This window comes from Pongo abelii, chromosome 18, assembly GCF_028885655.2.
Source record: "Pongo abelii isolate AG06213 chromosome 18, NHGRI_mPonAbe1-v2.0_pri, whole genome shotgun sequence".
In the NCBI taxonomy this organism is placed as follows: Eukaryota; Metazoa; Chordata; class Mammalia; order Primates; family Hominidae; genus Pongo; species Pongo abelii.
The window spans coordinates 46,488,753-46,511,143 of record NC_072003.2 but is presented as its reverse complement, the minus strand read 5'-3'; the positions used below and the strand labels follow the sequence as shown (position 1 = coordinate 46,511,143).

The 22,391-nt window shown below is 36.2% G+C and overlaps 1 protein-coding gene across 1 annotated transcript in view; it reads left to right on the top strand.

The window, feature by feature from the left end:
• ITFG1 (integrin alpha FG-GAP repeat containing 1) overlaps window positions 1–22,391 on the top strand; it is a 300,856-nt gene that overhangs the window by 141,418 nt on the left and 137,047 nt on the right. The window contains 2 exon segments of the mRNA NM_001132452.2: window positions 3,711–3,805; window positions 6,126–6,298. Of these exon segments, the coding sequence (NP_001125924.1) occupies window positions 3,711–3,805; window positions 6,126–6,298 (268 nt within the window).

Here is a 22,391-nt window from a genome sequence, read left to right as displayed (position 1 = left end):
GTTAACAGAGTTGGAAAGGTAATCTGGGGCCAGAACAATGAGTTCTAATTTGCTTAAACAATTCCACAGGTCAGTTAACTTCATTAGACTGAAAATATTAAGAATGTTTAAGAGAATAAGTGATATATGTGAACTTTTTTATGTGTATCTTTTATTGTTCTCTGCTTAATTAAAAACAAAAATTATATATAAAAATTCATTGTAATCCATTTTTATGACAAGAACAATAACACTTTAGTTTTGCTTTTAAAATTAAAAATTTTCTCTAAATCAGTTTTAGTTTCTCTAAATCAGTTTTAAACCCTTAATTCTATTTCAATAAAGTATTTATATGTTTTAGAGAAGAATTTCATTTGTAATTTGGCTAAAGTTATCATCAAAGGGAAGTTAGCATGTGTTTGTTAGTTTAGGATGATCAGTCCTGAAAAAGGCTGATTTTTACACTGGTTTTTGTAAATATAAGTAAATCAAAATGCTCTTCCATCTGTTGCAGTTTCTCTTGAGTTTTTGAGAAAGAAGTTTGGCCTTCAAGAAAACTTGAGATACGTATTTACTGAAGTCCCAAAGAAAAGACAATCCAAAGTTATAAATTCCTGGTTCTTCTTTAAATACTGTGCCAAGTTCACAGGCTAGCATCTCCATCAGCATGCCCTTCTTTGTAATCTACTCACAAAGAGAGATTATTTCTCTGAGAATTTGCTTAAAGTAATTCTAGCTCCTAGCCTTGTGCCTCTGATTTTTCCCATGTTAAAAGTACTTTCTTCCCCAGGCATAATAATATATTAAAACATAAAATATTCCTGTAGTGTGAGATTTAAAAGATATGCAAATTAAAGACAAAGAAAGGCTATGGAAACATTCCAAATGAAAGGAGGCTATTAAGTAACAGCTTTATACAATTTCTAGTCCTACACTGTATCCTGTGCTGCAGGGACAAAAATGCTGTACGGGACAAGAGGTCAGTGGACAAAATTGAAATATAGATAGCACATTGGATAAATGCATTGTTTGTGTGTAAACTGTGAATTGTTAACTGTATTGTAGTTATATAAGAGAATATCCCTACTCCTAGGGAATGCACACTGATACATTTAGGAACAAAGGACCTTAATGTATGTACTTATATACATAGTTCAGAAAAAAATTTATTTCAAAGAGGGAAAGAACACAAATGATTTTGTAAAAGGGGTAAAATGTTAACAATAGGAAAATGTGGTTAAAGGCTTAACAGATGTTTCTTGTACTATTTCTGTTATTGCAACTTTAAGTATAAATTACTACCAAATAAAAAAGCTTTTAAGAAAGTACAAAAAACTGAAATATGTAAATTTAAAAGCTTCTCTCTTTTAAAAGAGCAAATTTCCTTCAAAATTATACTCTCGAAATTGTACTCTCAAAAAGCATTTCTGTCATTTCACCTAAATATTTTTTAAAAATAAGGCCAGAGGCAGTGGCTCATGCCTGTAATCCCAGCACTTTAGGAGGCCAAGGCAGGCGGATCTCTTGAGGCCAGGATTTTGAGACCAGCCTGGCCAACATGGCGAAACCCGGACTCTTCTGAATATACAAAAATTAGCCGGGCATGGTGGCACATGCCTGTAGTCCCAGCTACTCAGTAGGCTGAGGCAAGAGAATTGCTTGAGCCCAGGAGCGGGAGGTTGCAGTGAGCTGAGATCATGCCACTGCACTCCAGCCTGAGTGGCAGAGCAAGACTCTGCCTCAAAAAAAAATAAATAATAAATTATATATATATATAGCATTTAGAATAGCACAAGAAACACATTTTGTGATTGAGTTTAGTTTTCTGTGACCGTATCTATAAAATACTACTGATAATTTATACTAAAATGCATGATTATGCTGTTATCACGAGTTAGATATATGTTTACTAGGTAGTTGTTAGAGCACTTGAAAAAATACCAGCCAATTCATTGTCAAAAGAGTCATGAGATATATGAAACTACTTGGAAGAAAGAGAAACTAGGGGAGAAGTAAAGTATGCATAAGATTCTAATATGAGCATTTTGTCATTGGGGTAAAAATAAAGGGAAAAGCCATGGTAATGCTCTTCAAATTGTTCTCCCATTAATTTACAGTAGAATGATTTGGTTTTAATGAAGTCTATGTTATCACTCGAGCCAGTTTGTAAATCACATTTTTGTATTAGTTCTTTCTTACTTGGCTAGCTCTCAAACTTTTTTTTTTTTTAAGCCATGATATATGTTTATCTCCTTGGAAAACCTTCTCCTTTTCAAGTATTCCTGCCTAGAATTACATCTTTATCTCTCAACCTATTTAATTCTCAGTAGTCCAAATCTATATGTTGCCAAATTACAGATGTTCTCTACATGTTTTATTATTAATTCAACTATTGTATTTAATGTTGCACTCCTCTAAGGCAGGGTTTATCATCATGAATGTTATTAATCATGAGGATCCTAAGTAATCAAATCATGAAATTAAATGAAAGAAATTCATTTTTTACTTTGTTATGCATTTTTAATTTTCCATGCTGAAGTCAGTTTCCATTGGCTAGATTTTAATTCCACTCAGCCTAAAATTCTTTTTTTTTCTTTTGAATACATTATTGGAGACTTGATAGGCTTTTGATAATTACATAGCTCTCAATATGTAAGTATGCTTCACTAAATATACAGTGAAGCATACTTCTGTATTAATAATCCTTTTATTTTCTTCCAGGTGTATATACTACCTCAGGCACAAGTTAAATAATATAATAAACAATAGCAATAAATCAGTGATTAAAGCAATACAAAATCAGCCCCCAAATTAAAAAACTAAGTGACTGTGCATTGTGAATGTCCACATAAAGAGACTTAACTCTGGGACATCAAAATTACTGTAAACCCCATCAGGTAGCGGTGACATTAGATGGGAGAGAGCACTAGAGGAGCTGACACCTCAGTAATGTCAGTAACTTACTAACTTCCTCCATAACCTCACCTCTGTAGGCCTTAGCAGAATACTGTGCAGCTTTGCAAAAAACAGTCACTCGGAAAGGATATCTATATTCCTTTCATTTGCTTTTTCATTGATAAAAATTTATTGGTGCTTTTAAGAAGCCAGAGTGTTGAGAGCTTTATAGCTCTTGGATCCAAGTTCATCCAGAATAAAGGCTCTTACGTATGTATAAAGATAAGAGTCTCACATTTAAAATACTCTGTATAATAATGGACTACTGTTGATATGCTTATTTTTCTCTTCTATAGCAGCAGTGATAATTACGTAAATAAGTCAAAGCTACATTTTAAAAAATTGATGGTTTTAACATAACAGGCTGAAATGGGGTCTCTTACCAACACTATACATTTTCCTTTTTATAATTTCAACTTTTATTTTAAATTCAAGGAGTCCATGTGTAGGTTTGTTACATAGGTTGGGGTATGACTGATCCCATCACCCAGATAGCATAGGACCCAATAGTTTTTCAGCCCTTGCCCCCCTCCCTCCTATAGAAATACTTAACCACACAGAAGTGTGCAATTTAGAACAAGACACAGTCCAGATAATCAGTTGCAAGGGCCAGAGTAATTTTTTAAATAAAATCATATTCATTTTGAAGCCATGTGTCAAATTCTTCTGTTTTATCCAGATTGATGTAGACTTTGAACAAATAGTAAATTTAATATACCATACAAGAACACTTTATTTTGTGACTATTAATGGACTCTTGAAGTTTCTTTTGGCAGATGGAGATGGACACATGGATCATTTACTGCCAGGCTGTGAAGATAAAAATTGCCAAAAGAGTACCATCTACTTAGTGAGATCTGGGACGAAGCAGGTATATCAAGTTGTTTTTTAATGTAAACTTTTTTTTAATGTGCTTGGAAAAAAATCTTCTAAGGTTAGAAAAGATATCTGTAGAATCAGAACAGAGGGAACCCCAAAATTAAGTTACCGACTTCCTCATTTTAACTTAATGAAATGCATTTAAATATATTATTTTTTAATTTGTTGAGGGAAAAGCATTGTTATAATTATTTCTAGTGAAGAAAACCCATTCTGGATACTATAATTAAATGATCTTTTAGCTTTTTATATGCCAGGAATATGGCAAAACACTATAATAAAAGGTTACGTAGAAGAACGTTGTATCTATTTTCGAAACTGATCTTGTTTTTATTTGTGTTAACTAAACCTATTTTATTATCTCATGCTGACTTTTACCTGTAGCTTGTAGGTAAGCAATTTAGAATCTGACAGTCACAGTGGAGGATTAATATGGGAATGATAGGTTATAACAATCATATTAGAATTAATGTTTCTTTTGGAGGGTAATAAATGATAGAATAACGTATTGACTTTTATAGCCCTTATGGAAAAGGAGCATCATATTTTATGTGAAAACAAATCTTCACACAGTCAGCATTCTAAAAGCATTTAACTGGCCGGTCTGAGTACAGTGGTGTTAAGTGAACACAGCCAGTTACAGATTTCCTTGTTTCTTCTCCACCCGCAAAGCTTCACTTTACTAGCCTTAAAAATAAAATAAATGAAAGCATTTAACGGTTATACTTGTAAGTTTTATCTTGAACTTTTTTTAAGGTTTTGAATCACTTAAAACTTTAGGTCAAGTAATACTTAATCATTGGTTCATAATTATTAGTAATCCTAGTAATTATTGCCTATCGACAGACTACTGTAAGAATATTTTCAAATTATATAGTCATCTCTCTCTGGGAAGATAAATGTCACAGTTCTTTGGTGACTATTATCAGTGTCATATTGATACTGAAAAATCTTTTTACTTTTTAGGCCTTAATAGATTTACCTTAACAGGAATACTTTATTCAATGTGATTTATCCTCATTAATAACCTGTCAGCCTCTTCAGAAATTTGTGATAACGTGGCATTTTGTGAAATTCTCATCTGCTGAAATAAAACCCAACAATTTTTTAAAAACCAAGTGAAACCATTGAAACATTTTAATGATATATAAAATAATACTGTTTTGCTTAAAGATTGAAAAATTATTAAAGATGCATACCAATTTTTTTTAAAAACTCATTTTCTGTAAATATGTCTTTACCAAGTTTCCTTTTTCCCTGGTAAATTATACTTTCTTTGGAAAATACATAAATTGTTGGAGATACCCTGTTTATTCACCCCTTTTCAAGAAACCGTCTTTAATATAATTTGACTTGCAGCCGTATAAATGAGTCACCTGCTTAGAAGGAAAGGAAAGGAATCTCTAAGCATGTTTGGTCTCCTGCCATCTCAAGTCAGCTGTGCCTGCTTCTGCTCGGACATCTTCAGGTTATGTGCCAGCATTCATACGCAGCAAATTGTGGGCACAACTATAACCTTAATGGCATGATTTCCACTCTTCAGATTTCTAGTTATTAAAAAGTGAAGATTTATGTTATCTAAAGAGAAAGGGATTTCCAAAGCTCATTTTCAAATGAGCTTTCTGTTCTCTTTCTGTTCTCTTCATGGCCATTAATATAGAAATAAAGGAATTTACTAAAAATGTAGCTTCCGGCCTTTTTAGTGACAGAGCTCATTCTTCTTGGCTGAGAAGTGCCCTGTCAGTTACTGATAAAGCCTGTCAGGCCTGGTGTTGTTTGGAAAGCCTCAGGAGCTGCTCAGCTGGAAGGTAATGACTGAGGTCATCTGCATGTGTAAGAGGCACAGCAGCAGAATGAACAACGGGGTCTCTGTCATGTTCTAACTTTCCTCCTAAGTTGGTCCTCCCGAAAGCACATCAGTATTAGATGATATTACAGCTTGCTCTAGTTTTTTTTAAATATTCATTTGAGTGTTTCTATGTGACACAGTTTTAAATTATGTAATCTGACTGGATGTGTATTAATATCAGTTCAATCCTAAGATTCGTGTGATATTGTGAAAAACTTTCTAAGGCTTTCTGTGCCAGTTCAGACAAAAATGACTAGGATAAATTCTAAGGGAAAGTACTTTTTTTTTCCCAGAGTGTCACCTATTCATCAGAGTAAATTATGATACCCTACCATATTGTAGAGATAAAGAAGTTAAGTAAAATAATGCTTATCTTGAAAACTTAATTGATCGTTTGTTTTGCAAATTATAAATTTTTTTATAAAATAACTATAAAGTCTGATCTTTTTCTCTTAATCCATAGTGGGTTCCAGTCCTACAAGATTTCAGCAATAAGGGCACACTCTGGGGCTTTGTGCCATTTGTGGATGAACAGCAACCAACTGAAATACCAATTCCAATTACCCTTCATATTGGAGACTACAATATGGATGGCTATCCAGACGCTCTGGTCATACTAAAGAACACATCTGGAAGGTAAGGAAATTAAATCAAGTGAGAAATATTTGTAAACTATATGAGAAATATTTGCAAACCATGGTACTTTGCAACTGAATAGTACCTAAATATGTTATAATCTCTTAAATAAGGAACATGATGAGCTCAGTTCCTGTTTTTTAATTTGGTCCCTGCACTTCTCACAACTGCTTAGTTGTTTTTTTTTTTTTTTTCACAGATTATCTGTAAAACAAAAATGAACATTCATTCTAAAGTAAAAAGTTATATTTCACTCAATAAAACATAATCTTTAAAAGGTCAAAAGTTGTTATAGGCAAATGACCCAATTATATTTTGAGACCAAAGACACTGGTGGTTAAGAACTGACTCTAGGCTTTGATCTCAGTCCTACCACTTACCATCTGTGTGACCTTAGTCATATTACTCGAACTCTTCATGTGTGAAATAAGTGTAATAATTGTACCTCTGTCATGGAGTTATAGTAAAGATTAAATAAGGTAAAAATAAATGAACCACTTAGAAAGATACTCTTGGCATACTGATTTTACATTTAGTAAATGTTGTTACTTGTTGTTGCTTGTTTTGTAATGACGCTGGAAATTCCACCATGACTATTGATACTTTTTGTATATGTCAACTGTGAGTACATTTATTGCATTAGCAGTGACTTCTAATGCTGCAATTACTTTAATTTTTGAAATAGAAGTACCAGTAGATAAACCAATATAGTTAAACTCATAATTAGCTTGAATCCTGACAGATGCCATAAATATGACTATTCCTAAATTTTAATACCTTATCATTTTATTCATCTCACAATTAATTATATTCCTCAGCCCTTATTCTTTCTTTCCTTTTACATTATTTTTCTGAGCATTAATTTATTTGTTGATGCTCGAATTACTAATGATTCAGCTCCATATTTAGAACCAGGCTCATGATACAAAACAACTTCTCCAGAAAAAGTCAGACCTATTACTGCTTTTAACTCCAAACAGTGTTGTCCTGAAATCTGATATTTAGAGAAATATTTATCATTAGTGAGTGTCCCTAAACTATTTACAGAAAAGTATGGAGAGTCTGTACGTTAACTTTCCTAAGCATGTCAGTTTGAAATTATAATGTCTCTGCATCGTGTTTGTAGAGTTTTCCAAGGACATGATCAGGGTGCTCTGTTATGCAGAGTTTAATGTATACTTGTAACCTATGTGTGTGAAACAGATCTGATATAGCCAAAACAAACTCCTGAATGGAACGTGAGTGTTATTCCTTTTAAAAGCATAGTGGCACATAAAAACGAAGAACTGTAAAATTACTTTATTTTAGACATTGGCTCTATTCAGAAGAATAAGAAATTACATTTTAAATTCATTTAATCCTGTGATTACTCATCCTTAGAATATCTAAATAATTTATATTTTACTATAAAAGTTCTTTATCTACAGTGTTTTTGTTAACAATTCCTTTGCCATTCAGCAATACAGATGGTATCAACTGCTAACTCAGCAGTGAACACTTTAGCTCTGCAGGAAAAATAAGTACTAAAGGCAGTTGTACTTTTTTATGAAAGTCTTAATACCATTATAAAAGCAGTTGTGTAAAACTCAGTTATTTCTTTTCTGTTCTTTTAAGATGGATGAGAATTAAAAGATAGATTTCAGTTCATCTCAGTGTTCATTCCATCACAGTTGAGAAGTAGCCCTAACTTTAAATTAAATATAAATATTATTTAGAGTTGCTGTTACATTTCTGTAGGAAAATTTGACAAATCATATGAAAATTAATGTTCTAGACCTTGTTAGATCATTTTCTAAAATTCGAAGACAGATTGTGATTTCCTAGTAATAAGTAAATGTTTGATTAACACTGGTACTATAGAAGTTATGTTAATAGGCCGGGCGCGGTGGCTCACGCCTGTAATCCCAGCACTTTGGGAGGCCAAGGCAGGCAGATCACGAGGTCAAGAGATCGAGGAGACCATCCTGGCCAACATGGTGAAACCCCATCTCTATTAAACATATAAAAATTAGCTGGGCGTGGTGGCGGGCGCCTGTAGTCCCAGCTACTTGGGAGGCTGAGGCAGGAGAATCGCTTGAACCCAGGAGGCAGAGGTTGCAGTGAGCCAAGATCACACCATTGCACTCTAGCCTGGGCGACAGAGCAAGACGCCATGTCAAAAAAAAAAAAAAAGAAGTTATGTTAATAATGTATCATTATGTCAAGCACATAGAGTGAATATTTCTTCCTTCTTTTGAGAATTTAATCTAGTGACTGTGTTTAAGAGTGTGACTCGTAGTCTTCATTCTGAATATTCCTATCACCTTTGTATGATACAGTCAAAATATTGACGTATTTAAGAAGAGTTTTATTGTTACTAATATATTGCAAGTCACAGATGAAACTGGATAGCAAAACCTGAGCTTCCACTGGGCTCTTATCGGAGTTCCAAGCCTAGAAGTAGCTAAAAATACAAAAAGTTTTTGGCAGCAAAGAAGCACACTCAGAAGTCTGAGTATTAGCCATGAGAACATCCCAAGCCTATTAAATGGCAAGTAAATCTGTAAATGGCCAAATGTAATATATTGCCTGTTAGTTAATACTGGGAAGAAAATGGCTTTTGTTTATAAAGTAATTTTAGTTTGTATTACTTTACCATCATTTTTCATGGGCTGGATATTATCTTTATTTTACAAATATGAAAATAGTTTGAGATAAATCAGATAACTTATCCAATATCATGCATCCTAATTCAATTATAATCTGCATTTTCATTAGCATCCTCAGCTTTATACAATAATTTAGCTTTACATTAATGACCCTGACTCATCATTGAAAGGTTACATTATGTTGCAGATGTTCTACTTTTTCAAAAGGCATGGAGGTTGATAGTACAAAGGCCTACATCTGTGGAAACATTTCTAGCCACTATTCTTTTTCACATTCTCTATGAAGTAGAGATGCCGGTGAGGCTGCAGAGAAAAGGGAACACTTATACACTGTTAGTGGGAATCTAGATTAGTCGAGCCACTGTGGAAAGCAGTTTGGAGATTTTTCCAAGAACTTAGAACTGCCATTCAACCCAGCAATCCCATTACTGGGTATATACCCAAAGGAAAATAAACTGTTTTACCGAAAAGACACATGCACACGTATGTTCATTGCAGCACTATTCACAATAGCAGAGATGTGGAATCAATGTAGGTGCCCATCAATAGTGGATTGGATTTTTTAAAATATGATATAAATACATTATGGATACCATGCAGCCATGAAAAATAACAAAATCATGCACTTCATAGAAACATGGATGCAGCTAGAGGCCATTTTCCTAAGCGAATTAACACAGGCACAGAAAATCAAACACTGCATGTTCTCACTAATAAGTGGGAGCTAAACAGTGCATACTCATGGACATAAAAATTCCAACAGTAGACACTGGGAACTACTAGAGAGGGAAGAGAGGAAGGAGATCAAGAGTTGAAAAACTAACAATTGGGTACTGTGCTCAGTACCTGGGTGATGGGATCAGTCACACCCCAAAACTCAGTACCATGCAGTATACCCATGTAATAAATTTGCACATGTACCCTGTGAATCTAAAATAAAAGTTGAAATTATAAATGTTAAAAGAAGAAAGAAATATTGTCCTGGATGTAAACTCATTCTGTGTCATTATTGAAGAAGACCTCATATTGCTATGTTGGCTAGCCTTCACTCAACCAACTCCAACTTCATTAGTTGGAATTTGTAAAGATCAAAAAACTTTCTTTCAATAATATTGCCTATTCATCTGCTATAATGAATCCCATACTAAAATTCTTAGTCCCATAATAAAATGGAAAAAGAACTCCACTAATTAGTTCTGAGGGAAGAAACCTTTGTAGACAGTGAGAGTTAATTCTACCATTAATTCCAGTGGAGATATATTAAAAGATATATTACACATTATTTATCAGCAATCAATTTTTAATTAAAGTATTTGTAAATACCCTTACACACTAAATTTATAGGTATAAAGTTGTATTCCTTTATAATTTTTAAATTTTCTTTAAGTCTTTAGATACGACTCCTTCATGTTTTTAGTATTATTTGCCTTTTTAATTTCTTTCATCAGACTTGATAAAAACTTCTTTCTCCGTTTTTTGTTTTGTTTTTTTTTTTGAGATGGAGTCTTGCTCTGTCACCCAGGCTGGAGTGCAGTGGCACGATCTCCACACACTGCAAGCTCCGCCTCCCGGGTTCACGCCATTCTCCTGCCTCAGCCTGCCCAGTAGCTGAGACTACAGGCGCCCGCCACCACGCCCGGCTAATTTTTTGTATTTTTAGTAGAGACGGGGTTTCACCGTGTTAGCCAGGATGGTCTTGATCTCCTGACCTTGTGATCCACCCGCCTAGGCCTCCCAAACTGCTGGGATTACAGGCGTGAGCCACCGCGCCCGTCCTCTTTCTCCGTTTCATTATTTCAGTCATGTCTGTTTTTGTTAGTATTGTAGAGGTTCAAAGAATCACCTTTATTTTCAGTAAGACGAATTTATTCTATGAATATTTTCTTTATGTTTATTTTTACATTTTTTCCTGTTTTGCTTTCTTCAAGTTTATTTTTATTTTTTATTTTTTACATTATTTCATTGAATACTAAACTAATAGATGTTTACTCTTGTTTTCTATTAAGTGCTTTTAAGACTAAATATTGTGAGCTTGACTTCAGGTCATGTATTTTGATAATAAGTGGTTTCATTGTACTTTTTTATTTAAAATTTTGCATATACACAGAATTATTTAGAAAGGTATTTTAAAGGGTTCACATAAATATGTTTGGGAAGTTGTTTTTATGGTGGTTTTTTGGATTTTAGTCTATCTCTTCATTTTTTATGCTTTTAATATGGCATTACAAATATAAATGTGGCTTGTGCAATACTTTTAGAAACTTGTTGAAATGTTTCTGGTAGTTTAATAGCTCAATCAATGGTTATCTGAAATATCATTCCAGTTAATTATATTATTTAAATCTTTATTTTTATCTTCTTTTCTGCCTTTTGTTGGATTATTCAACATTTTCTTCCTTTTATAGTTCCTATGGTGGTTAACATATTAAAATTTTTATTTTTGTCATTGTGGTTATTAAATATTAATACCTATACTTAAATTTTACCTTTAGTGAACTACTGGAGTTAATATGTAAGGCAAGTATCTTAGGACACTTCTAGTTCTCTCTCTCCCCACCCCAATTACTTCTCGTTCAGTGGTATTATCAATTGATGGAATGATTTTCACATTTTGTTGCTACAGTTATTTACACTTAGCTACAGGGTTTACTGATTTCTCTGATCACCATTGAATATTATATCTTTCGTTCTTTCTTCAGTTTCCATTTTTCTGGACACATTATCAAGTAATTCTATCTGGGACAGCCTCTTTCTGAAACTTTACATGTCTGAAATTTTCTTTATTTTCCCCCAGCCTGAATTGCTAACTTGGCGGAGTATAGGATTCTAGATTCAAAATTATTTTACTTCATATCCTTAAAAACACTTCACCATTAAATTCTGATATTCACTTTTGCTAGTCAAGTCTGGTGATAATCTGATTGTTCATTGCAGGTAACCTCTTATGTTCTTTCTAAGATACTGGATTTGTACTTTATCCATAGTAGTTTGAAATGTTACCATGTGGAGTTGAATTGTGACTCTTGTAAATTTCTATTTGTTATTTTTGTCTTCTGTTTCATTCTCTTAGGTTTTTTTTTCTTTGTTAATTTGTTTCTAAAGCTCATATTAGAACACATGAGGGAAGTTGTAGGTCTGCCCTCCTTGTCTCTCTCCCAATACCGTCACATTTTTTAACTTGTATCTTTTGTGCTGTGTTCTGGAAAAATGTCTTTGTTCAGCTCAATAACTACCCTGATTATAGAAGTGAACAAGACAGAAATGAAATTTACTCACTACAAAGTACTAGTCACCACTGTGAAAGCAACCCAGAAAATATTACTTACTGACAGTGGGTCAGAAGTATCATTTTCCAAGCAGTTTATATGTATAAGACAGCACATCATTAATTACAGAGAGAGAGTAGTAAGTGATATGTGAGTGTATATACTTGTCTTTCCAGACAAATTATGTTGGTAAATTTCATTACTTATACACTAGTGGTACCAAGATAAATTTCATCATTTTCCATATGTCCGTGAAGTGCACTGAGTACACTTCTAAATTTGTTTTTACATAAAATTATACTATGATAAGTAAAGTAAGCTTTTTAGCTGTTGAATCATCAACATATACAGTTAACTTTTGTATTTCATAGGGCAGTGCTGGGAAAGGAGAATGCCATTCTGAGATAATATACTTAAATCCATTTTATTTAATATCAATCAACTTTTTTACAAGAATAGTGGCCACAAAGTTTTATGACTCCTAAGGAATAGTAGCAGTCCTCTTCAAAAGAAGAGTGATATGGAAGATTTTGCACTTTTTTTTGGTAAATCTTAGCCATCTGTATGACTCAGACTAGTGGTTATCGTGTGTGGAATCACCAGGATGACAAGATGGAAAATCCCTCTCCTAATAGTCTGTGAATAGGACAAGACTTAGGTTCAGGCCTCTCTTGTTATATATATACTTTCAGTCGCATATATTAATAAAAGGAGAAGTAAAACACAAATGGAGAAACAAATGTACAGACAACATTTATGCTCAAAGGAATTCAGGTCAGCGTGCATTGTGAAACACGCACTACGTCATCTCTCACATACAGTTAACTGAAAAGTTTATTGTTAAATGCACCTTTGGATAAGAGAATTAAATAAAGATCATGTACTTTGGATCTCAGTTGAAATGCCAGTGCTGCCACTTATACTTCTGTTTCCTTTCGTCACTTACTTGACCTGTCTATGTATCTGTAAATTTATAAAATGAAGGTGGTTATACCTACCCTGAAAGTTCCTTGTGAAGATTGAAATACCATTCCTTTCCCTTTCCCTCTTAAGCTTAACTAAGAAACCTATAATTAAGCTAGACTGGCACAACATGAGCGATGACTTTAATTCCAAGAGATCTGTGACAGCTAAGTAACCTCCTACCAACTGTAGACTACACAGATTATTGATACGGAAAGAACTGATGGCTATTTAATTTCTGTTCTTTTTCTACAACTATAAATCCCAAAGGGTTGTTTATTTATGTTTCAGAACATTTAAAACATGTAAGTTAAAATGTATCAATCTAAGAATTTTTTTTTTCCAAATCCCAGTGACTTAGTCCGATCAGACTAATTTAAGTAAAGGTAGAATCAGTTGAAAACTTGCAATGGAAAATTATTAACAGGCCAGGTGTGGTGGCTCAAGTCTGTAATCCTAGCACTTTCAGAGGCCAAGGTGAGAGGATCACTTGAGCCCAGAAGTTCAACACCAGCCCGGGCAACATAGGGGGACCCCATCTCTACAAAAAATAAAATGAAATAAATTAGCCAGGCATGGTGGCAGGCACCTGTGTTCCTAGGGACTCAGGAGACCTGAGCAGGAGGATCGCCTGAGCCTAGGAATTGAAGGCTGCAGTGAGCTATAATTACACCACTGCATCCCAGCCTGGGTGACAGAGTCAGACCTTGTCTCTAAGGAAATAAAAGGACAAAGAAAATGGCTAACACTAAAAGAGAGAGTTAAAAGGTTTCAGCAGGAAGTGTATTTCTGTAGATTTCCGGAAGTAACTTAAAATGTCCAAATCTTTCTGGATCCTCACTTTACAACCTTTACCCCCTAAGGCTGATAGATTAACTGCTATATTGGGTAACTGTTTTCAATGTTGTGTATGTGAGTTTTTAAAACACATAATAAGTCTTTGGTAGCAAGATACATCTCTTTACATAAGCCCATCACCTTTTCTCACTTTCTTCATGAGCAAAGGCAGAAATAAAGAATATATACTATACAGAAAGAATGTAAAAGGAAAATATAAATCAGCATTATTGTCTTTTTTTTTTGAGACGGAGTCTCACTCTGTCGTCCAGGCTGGAGTGCAGTGGTGCGATCTCGGCTCACTGCAAGCTCCGCCTCCTGGGTTCATGCCATTCTCCTGCCTCAGCCTCCCGAGTACCTGGGACTACAGGCGCCCGCCACCATTCCCGGCTAATCTTTTGTATTTTTAGTAGAGACGGGGTTTCACCGTGTTAGCCAGGATGGTCTTGATCTCCTGACCTCGTGATCCACCTGCCTCAGCCTCCCAAAGTGCTGTGATTACAGGTGTGAGCTACCGCGCCCAGCCTATCGTCTATTTTTCTTCATATATTTGTCACTAAATCTAAATAGAATATCAAGACCTCGTCTCTGTTTTTGCAGAGAAGAAGCTTAGTTCAGAGTGATCTAAGTGTTTTCTTCATAGCAATGTGCAAACATAGCAAATGTAAGTCAGGTAACAAGGCAATGTGGCACAGTGGCATGAGAATTAGATTTGATATAAAAAGATTTGCTTTAAAGGCCTGGCTTAGCGTCATAATTTCTGCATCTGTGAAATGAAGCATATACTTCTGGTGCATTATGGAGAAATTGTCAAAATAAGAGTGTAAATGAGAGAGGAAAGTACGGGGTGTTCCATTAAATTAGGCTTTATTTGTCTTTAATTTCTTGGTAACAGCTTTTTAATCCCACAAAGTAAGTTTTTACAATGTTTAAATTGTCTGTGTCTAGTGATTGCAGCATTAAGATCTTGGACATAGGGCTGAAGGGCTCCTCAAGTGCCGCCAAAGTGGGAGCCCAGGCAGAGGAGGCGCCGAGAGCGAGCGAGGGCTGTGAGGACTGCCAGCACGCTGTCACCTTTCAATAGTATGATCATTTAAATATACTATGTATTAGTCATTAACATTGCTAAAAAAAAATACCAAAAATGTCATACCTAAAGAAGAGGTCTTTTCCTCAGCAGGACTTCTTTTAACTGAAGTATTTGGGAGCAGTGTTTATGACTTATTTTAAAAGACAAATTTCTCTAGTCTTTTAAATATGAATACAAACTTTGACTATTAAAAATGACTGGTAACCCTTCTGTTAATAGAAAAAAAAGCAAGTACAAGTTCTTCGAGAGCAGGAGTCTTAAAGAACCAGAATAATTCTCTCTCTGTTTTAGTAGCAGGTACTTATTTTTTCTTGTGCTTCTTTTCAAATTTACTACACCATAGCACTGCTTTTATAATCAGAAACCTCAGAAACATAAAGATTTTTTTTTTTGAAGACTCATTGGGGAAACCAGACAAGGTCACATCTATATGGTTGGCTGCCTCTTCAGTATCTGGCATCCATGAGAAAATACCTAATGAAGTGAGTTAGTGGGCCAAGTCTTGAGTTTATCCAGTGCTATAGTCTAACAATAAAAAACCTGGTTGATTTTGATCAACCAATAAAATGAGTCCTGTTAAACAAAATTTTAAGTAGGATTTTTGAATAGGTTGTTGGAAATAAGCACCAGATATAGATGAAATCATTTTATAATTGATACTCTGTCAAATCAGGCATTCCCTATATTATTATCATTTGTCAGTCATGAAATATTTAGCTAGAAAAAATTGGAAATAGCTGGGCACGATGGCTCACACCTGTAATCCCAGGACTTTGGGAGGCTGAGGTGGATGGATCACTTGAGGTCAGGAGTTCAAGACCAGCCTGGCCAACATGGTGATCCCTTGTCTCTACTAAAAATGCAAAAATTAGCCAGCATGGTGGCAGGTGCCTGTAGTCCCACCTACTCAGGAGGCTGAGGCAGGAGAATTGCTGGAACCTGGAAGACGGAGGTTGCAGTGAGCTGAACCGTGCCATTGCACTCCAGCCTGGGTGACAGAGTGAGACTCCATCTCAAAAAAGAAAAAAGAAAAGTAAAAGAAAAATTGGAAATACTGCCAGTTTGAAATAGAATTCATGTTTGCTCTAAATCAACAGAGACTCAATAAGGCACTTGCAGGTTTGACCTTTTATATTATAATACATTAATTTACACTTTCTCTAGTTTTTAGTCCCTTGTCTGTCAGTGAAAATCTTCACCAAGAATCATCTTGAACTCTTTGTTCCTGTGGGAAGGAGGATTGTCTAATGGTGGTTGTTTTGTTCACTGATCTGTGTGTTTTATTCTCATTTGTCTTTTAGTAAATCTCTCTAGTCATGAATGTTATTTACTTTTATTAAGGCACATAGATTTCTGTGTTTCAATACTTTTTAAAAATTATACTCGTGGGCTTTTAGGGGTGAAAGGAAATATAAAATCACATAGTCTACTTATTTATGAATTAATTAGGGCACAGAGAACTTAAGTGATTTATCTAAGATCACTCACTTAGTAGTAGAATTGAGTGGATCACTCACTTAGTAGTAGAATTGAGTGGATCACTCACTTAGTAGTAGAATTGAGTGGATCACTCAATTAGAAGTAAATGCAGTTCATTGCATAATCTTTTTTACTGTGCTATGTATTTATTCAATAATTTGTCTATACTTACAAAGGAGCATTTTGCTAGAATCTGAAAATAAATAACTGAAATTCGGTACTCGCTACCAGCACTAACATTCTGTATTCAGAATTCCATCAAGTGTTTCAAGATGTCTTTTTTATATTAAACTGTTTAAGCCATCTGCCTTCTATTTTAATGTATATTATAAGAATCATTAAAGCCAAATTTATTGTTAAAATCTTGGAGATGCATAGACAGCAGCCCTTCAGCTGTGAGTTTTTGCCTCCATGGCTATCCAAACACATCATTTTACCACCAAGTAACAGTCACTGGAATTCAGAACTGTCACTCTAGGAAAGGTGGAATAGTCTCCAGTTCCTCCAGGTCTTTCTTTGCCCAGGGACCTTATACTTCTTCCATTACCTGCTGCCCTCAGGGGTGTGAAGAACTGGACCTTCTCTCAGCCATTCATGTCGGAGGTCTCCAACACACGCTTGTGACCAAGTGGTAGGGATGGCTGACTAGAAGCATTTCAAGCACACCTCATACTTCAAAGAGCAAAATAGCATGTAGACTATTACACTTCGAATACATTTTCCAAGAGGGAACATGAGGAAGTCAACAGAAAAGCAACAAGAAAAAAATAGGAAGCAGAAGGAAAACAGGAAGCCTATTTGACCAGGGTGGGCCAGGAACTGGGAGTGATTCCCCAATACGGGAAAAGGTAAATGAGACTCTTTCTGCAGTCCACTTTCCCACTGGGGAATCATACAATCCAGACCATAGGAGAGTACCATATCCCTCTCAAGTCCTGAATCTAACTTAGGGAGTAGCCAGGAGACTCTCAGAAGGAACTACTCCAGGGAAGGAACATCCCATGCCCTTTCTGAAACATAAGTGGCCACCATAAGACACCACTCTTGATCCTACCTTTTAGCAGACTATGCACAGTCCCGGGAACCAGGCCAGAACTGATAAGCAAGTGTGGCATTGGCTCCAGCCAAGGTTATGGGATTCGGGAACCTCCCCATCCTGGAATTGGGCTGGGAAGAGTTTCACCTGGGAGCCACAGTTTTATGGCCTGGGGCTATATTGCAGTCCAAAGACAAACAGCTTGTGATTTGGCTGGCTGCCTCAGCTCGATGCCAGTGGCAGGCCATAGGATGGTATCCCACTAGGTTGAGAGCATGAGAGCAAGGCAGGTCTCACTACCACCTGCTACGCTATGGAACCTGAGCCACCCCACTTTCCCCATGCTGGTTAGTTGGAACAGAAAGAGTTTGCTCCACTTCTCCCTGAACTATTGCTCCAGTGGCTTGAGAACTGTCCTCCAACCCCCATCAGGGCTGGCACTTGTACTGGCCATTAGGAGGACCAGGTATAAGCCTGCCCATCTCAGCCCCACCCTGCTTTCTCCTCTACCCAACACCATCAGCTTTCCCCCCTATTTCCCACCTTGGAAGCAAAGTACAGGACTGAGACCGCTGAGAATTCCATGGCCCAACCCATTGCCTGGGAGAAACCAAGTACATCTGCAGGTTAACAAAGGTCAAGCCTTAACTCTAATACCACCACTGCAGCTGGCTCTCACCTGGAAGCACTGCCTACTGGCCAGGATATCAATCTGCACAACCACTACAAAGTCTGATGCAGTTTCATCCTAGAAGTAAATAGCATTGCAGCCTAAAAGGAAACAGCATTGTCTAACCTAACCGAATATTCTGAATGTCGGACAAAGGCAAGTAAAGGTAACAGATCCCATTCCTGCCTGTCAAAGCCATGGTGCTGGTACCGCCCTTCACTCCCCAAGTGGAGACCTCAGCACATTTCACCAGAGGCCTGAGGACTCCCCCACCACCCCTCTCAGGGCTGGTGTGTACATCTGCCATGGGGGGCCTGAGTGCAGGGTTCCCCAATCTGGCTTTACTCAGTTTTACCACCCCATCCTAGAGAGAAGGTGACTCAAGCCCTTGAGCACTCCAGGGCCCATCCCACCACCTGGGACACTGAAAGCGCTTCTACAGGTGTTAACAAAGATCACATATAAACCCTACTGCTATCATGGCAGCCTGCTCTAACTGGCATGTACCACCTACTGACCAGGCCAGCCTCCAAAACACAAGGCAAATCTGCTGAAAAAGATGCACAGCACTCAGGAAGGATACAGGCTTCATGTGACCTCTGCATCCACCATCTCCCATGCCACCCTGGCTTCTCAGTATTCTGAAGTGGCTTCTTCATCCACCCAGTACACCACTACTACAACTGCCATTTTATAAAGCCACCACATTAAAGCTATTTATAGCCAGTATTATACAGAGTGTTTGCTACCGAACATACCCAGAAGCAAAGACAAACAGCCCTACGTAACATCATAGTCACATCCTGAAGAGAAAAAAAAAAATTCCCCCCAAAGAAAGTAAATTCAAAAGCAAGAAGAAGTAACTGTTTTCTCATATGCAAAGAAATCAGTGTAATAATGCTGAAGTATTTAATAGCAAAGGGTTATGGCATCCCCAAAGAAACAGTAATTCTCTGGTAATAGATCCTAACCAAAAAGAAATAATCAAAATACCTATTTAAATTATTGATTGTAAAGAATCTCATGGAAATAAAAAGACGAATCTGAAAACCAGTACTGATGAATCAACAAATTAATTTTGAATACGAATGACAAGTGTACCAGCGAGATGGATATCATTATTTCTAAAAAAGCCAGAACTGCTAGAAAATGAAAAATTATTGAAGGAATTAAACAAGACAGTTGAAAGCTTCAGCAAGAGACTAGAGCAAGCAAAGGAAAGAATCTCACTGCTTGAAACAAATCTTTTAAATTAACAGAGTCAGACAAAAAGAAAAAAATGAACAAAGACTTCAATATGTACTACATAATAATGATTACACTTATGAATCCTTGGTATTTCCAAGAGAGAAGAAAAAGCAACAAGACTGGAAAACCTATTTAAGGAAATACAACGTTAAAATTTCCCTAGTCTTGCAAAAGATTTACACATTCAAATATAAGAGGCCCAGCAAATACCAGAAAAGCGCATTGCAAGACATAGTTCACCAAGAAATATAGTCGTCAAACTGTATAAAGTCAACATGTAGGAAAAAATCTGATGTCTAGTTGCCTGTAAGAGAAACCTTATCAGAGTAGCAGTGGACTTCTCAGTGTGAGACTTAACAAGCCAGAATGGATTGAGAGCCTTTTTTCTGAGTTCTTAAAGAGAGAAAAAAAAAAAGCAAACTGTCAGTCAGGAATTTTATATCCTGGTAGAATAAGCTTGATAAATGAAGTTGAAATAAAGTCTTTGCCACAAAAGCAAACATCAAGGGAAGTAGTCACAAATAGACTGGACCTACAAGAAATACTCAAAGGAATTCTAAACATGGAAACAAAAGGTTAGTACTTACCATCACAAAAGTGCAGGAAAGTATAAAATATTAACCTTGAATGTAAATGACATGAATATTCCACTTAAAAGATATAAATTGGTGGAATGGGTTTTTATTTTTTTTAATTAATTTATTTATTTATTTATTATTATTATACTTTAGGTTTTAAGGTACATGTGCACAATGTGCAGGTTAATTATATATGTATACATGTGCCATGCTGGTGCGCTGCACCCACTAACTCGTCATCTAGCATTAGGTATATCTCCCAGTGCTATCCCTCCCCCCTTCCCCTACCCCACAACAGTCCCCAGAGTATGATGTTCCCCTTCCTGTGTCCATGTGTTCTCATTGTTCAGTTCCCACCTATGAGTGAGAATATGCGGTGTTTGGTTTTTTGTTCTTGCGATAGTTTACTGAGAATGATGATTTCCAATTTCATCCATGTCCCTACAAAAGACATGAACTCATCATTTTTTATGGCTGCATAGTATTCCATGGTGTATATGTGCCACATTTTCTTAATCCAGTCTATCATTGTTGGACATTTGGGTTGGTTCCAAGTCTTTGCTATTGTGAATAATGCTGCAATAAACATACGTGTGCATGTGTCTTTATAGCAGCATGATTTATAGTCCTTTGGGTATATACCCAGTAATGGGATGGCTGGGTCAAATGGAATTTCTAGTTCTAGATCCCTGAGGAATCGCCACACTGACTTCCACAAGGGTTGAACTAGTTTACAGTCCCACCAACAGTGTAAAAGTGTTCCTATTTCTCCACATCCTCTCCAGCACCTGTTGTTTCCTGACTTTTTAATGATCGCCATTCTAACTGGTGTGAGATGGTATCTCATTGTGGTTTTGATTTACATTTCTCTGATGGCCAGTGATGGTGAGCATTTTTTCATGTGTTTTCTTTTGCTGCATAAATGTCTTCTTTTGAGAAATGTCTGTTCATGTCCTTTGCCCACTTTTTGATGGGGTTGTTTGTTTTTTTCTTGTAAATTTGTTGGAGTTCATTGTAGATTCTGGATATTAGCCCTTTGTCAGATGAGTAGGTTGCGAAAATTTTCTCCCATTTTGTAGGTTGCCTGTTCACTCTGATGGTAGTTTCTGTTGCTGTGCAGAAGCTCTTTAGTTTAATTAGATCCCATTTGTCAATTTTGGCTTTTGTTGCCATTGCTTTTGGTGTTTTAGACACGAAGTCCTTGCCCATGCCTATGTCCTGAATGGTGATGCCTAGGTTTTCTTCTAGGGTTTTTATGGTTTTAGGTCTAACGTTTAAGTCTTTAATCCATCTTGAATTGATTTTTGTATAAGGTGTAAGGAAGGGATCCAGTTTCAGCTTTCTACATATGGCTAGCCAGTTTTCCCAGCACCATTTATTAAATAGGGAATCCTTCCTCCATTGCTTGTTTTTCTCAGGTTTATCAAAGATCAGATAGTTGTAGATATGTGGCATTATTTCTGAGGACTCTGTTTTGTTCCATTGATCTATATCTCTGTTTTGGTACCAGTACCATGCTGTTTTGGTTACTGTAGCCTTGTAGTATAGTTTGAAGTCAGGTAGTGTGATGCCTCCAGCTTTGTTCTTTTGGCTTAGGATTGACTTGGCAATGCGGGCTCTTTTTTGGTTCCATATGAAGTTTGAAGTAGTTTTTTCCAATTCTGTGAAGACAGTCATTGGTAGCTTGATGGGGATGGCATCAAATCTGTAAATTACCTTGGGCAGTATGGCCATTTTCACAATATTGATTCTTCCTACCCATGAGCATGGAATGGTCTTCCATTTGTTTGTATCCTCTTTTATTTCCTTGAGCAGTGGTTTGTAGTTCTCCTTGAAGAGGTCCTTCATGTCCCTTGTAAGTTGGATTCCTAGGTATTTTATTCTCTTTGAAGCCATTGTGAATGGGAGTTCACTCATGATTTGGCTCTCTGTTTGTCTGTTCTTGGTGTATAAGAATGCTTGTGATTTTTGTACATTGATTTTGTATCCTGAGACTTTGCTGAAGTTGCTTATCAGCTTAAGGAGATTTTGGGCTGAGACGATGGGGTTTTCTAGATATACAGTCATGTCGTCTGCAAACAGGGACAATTTGACTTCCTCTTTTCCTAATTGAATACCCTTTATTTCCTTCTCCTGCCTAATTGCCCTGGCCAGAACTTCTAACACTATGTTGAATAGGAGTGGTGAGAGAGGGCATCCCTGTCTTGTGCCAGTTTTCAAAGGGAATGCTTCCAGTTTTTGTCCATTCAGTATGATATTGGCTGTGGGTTTGTCATAG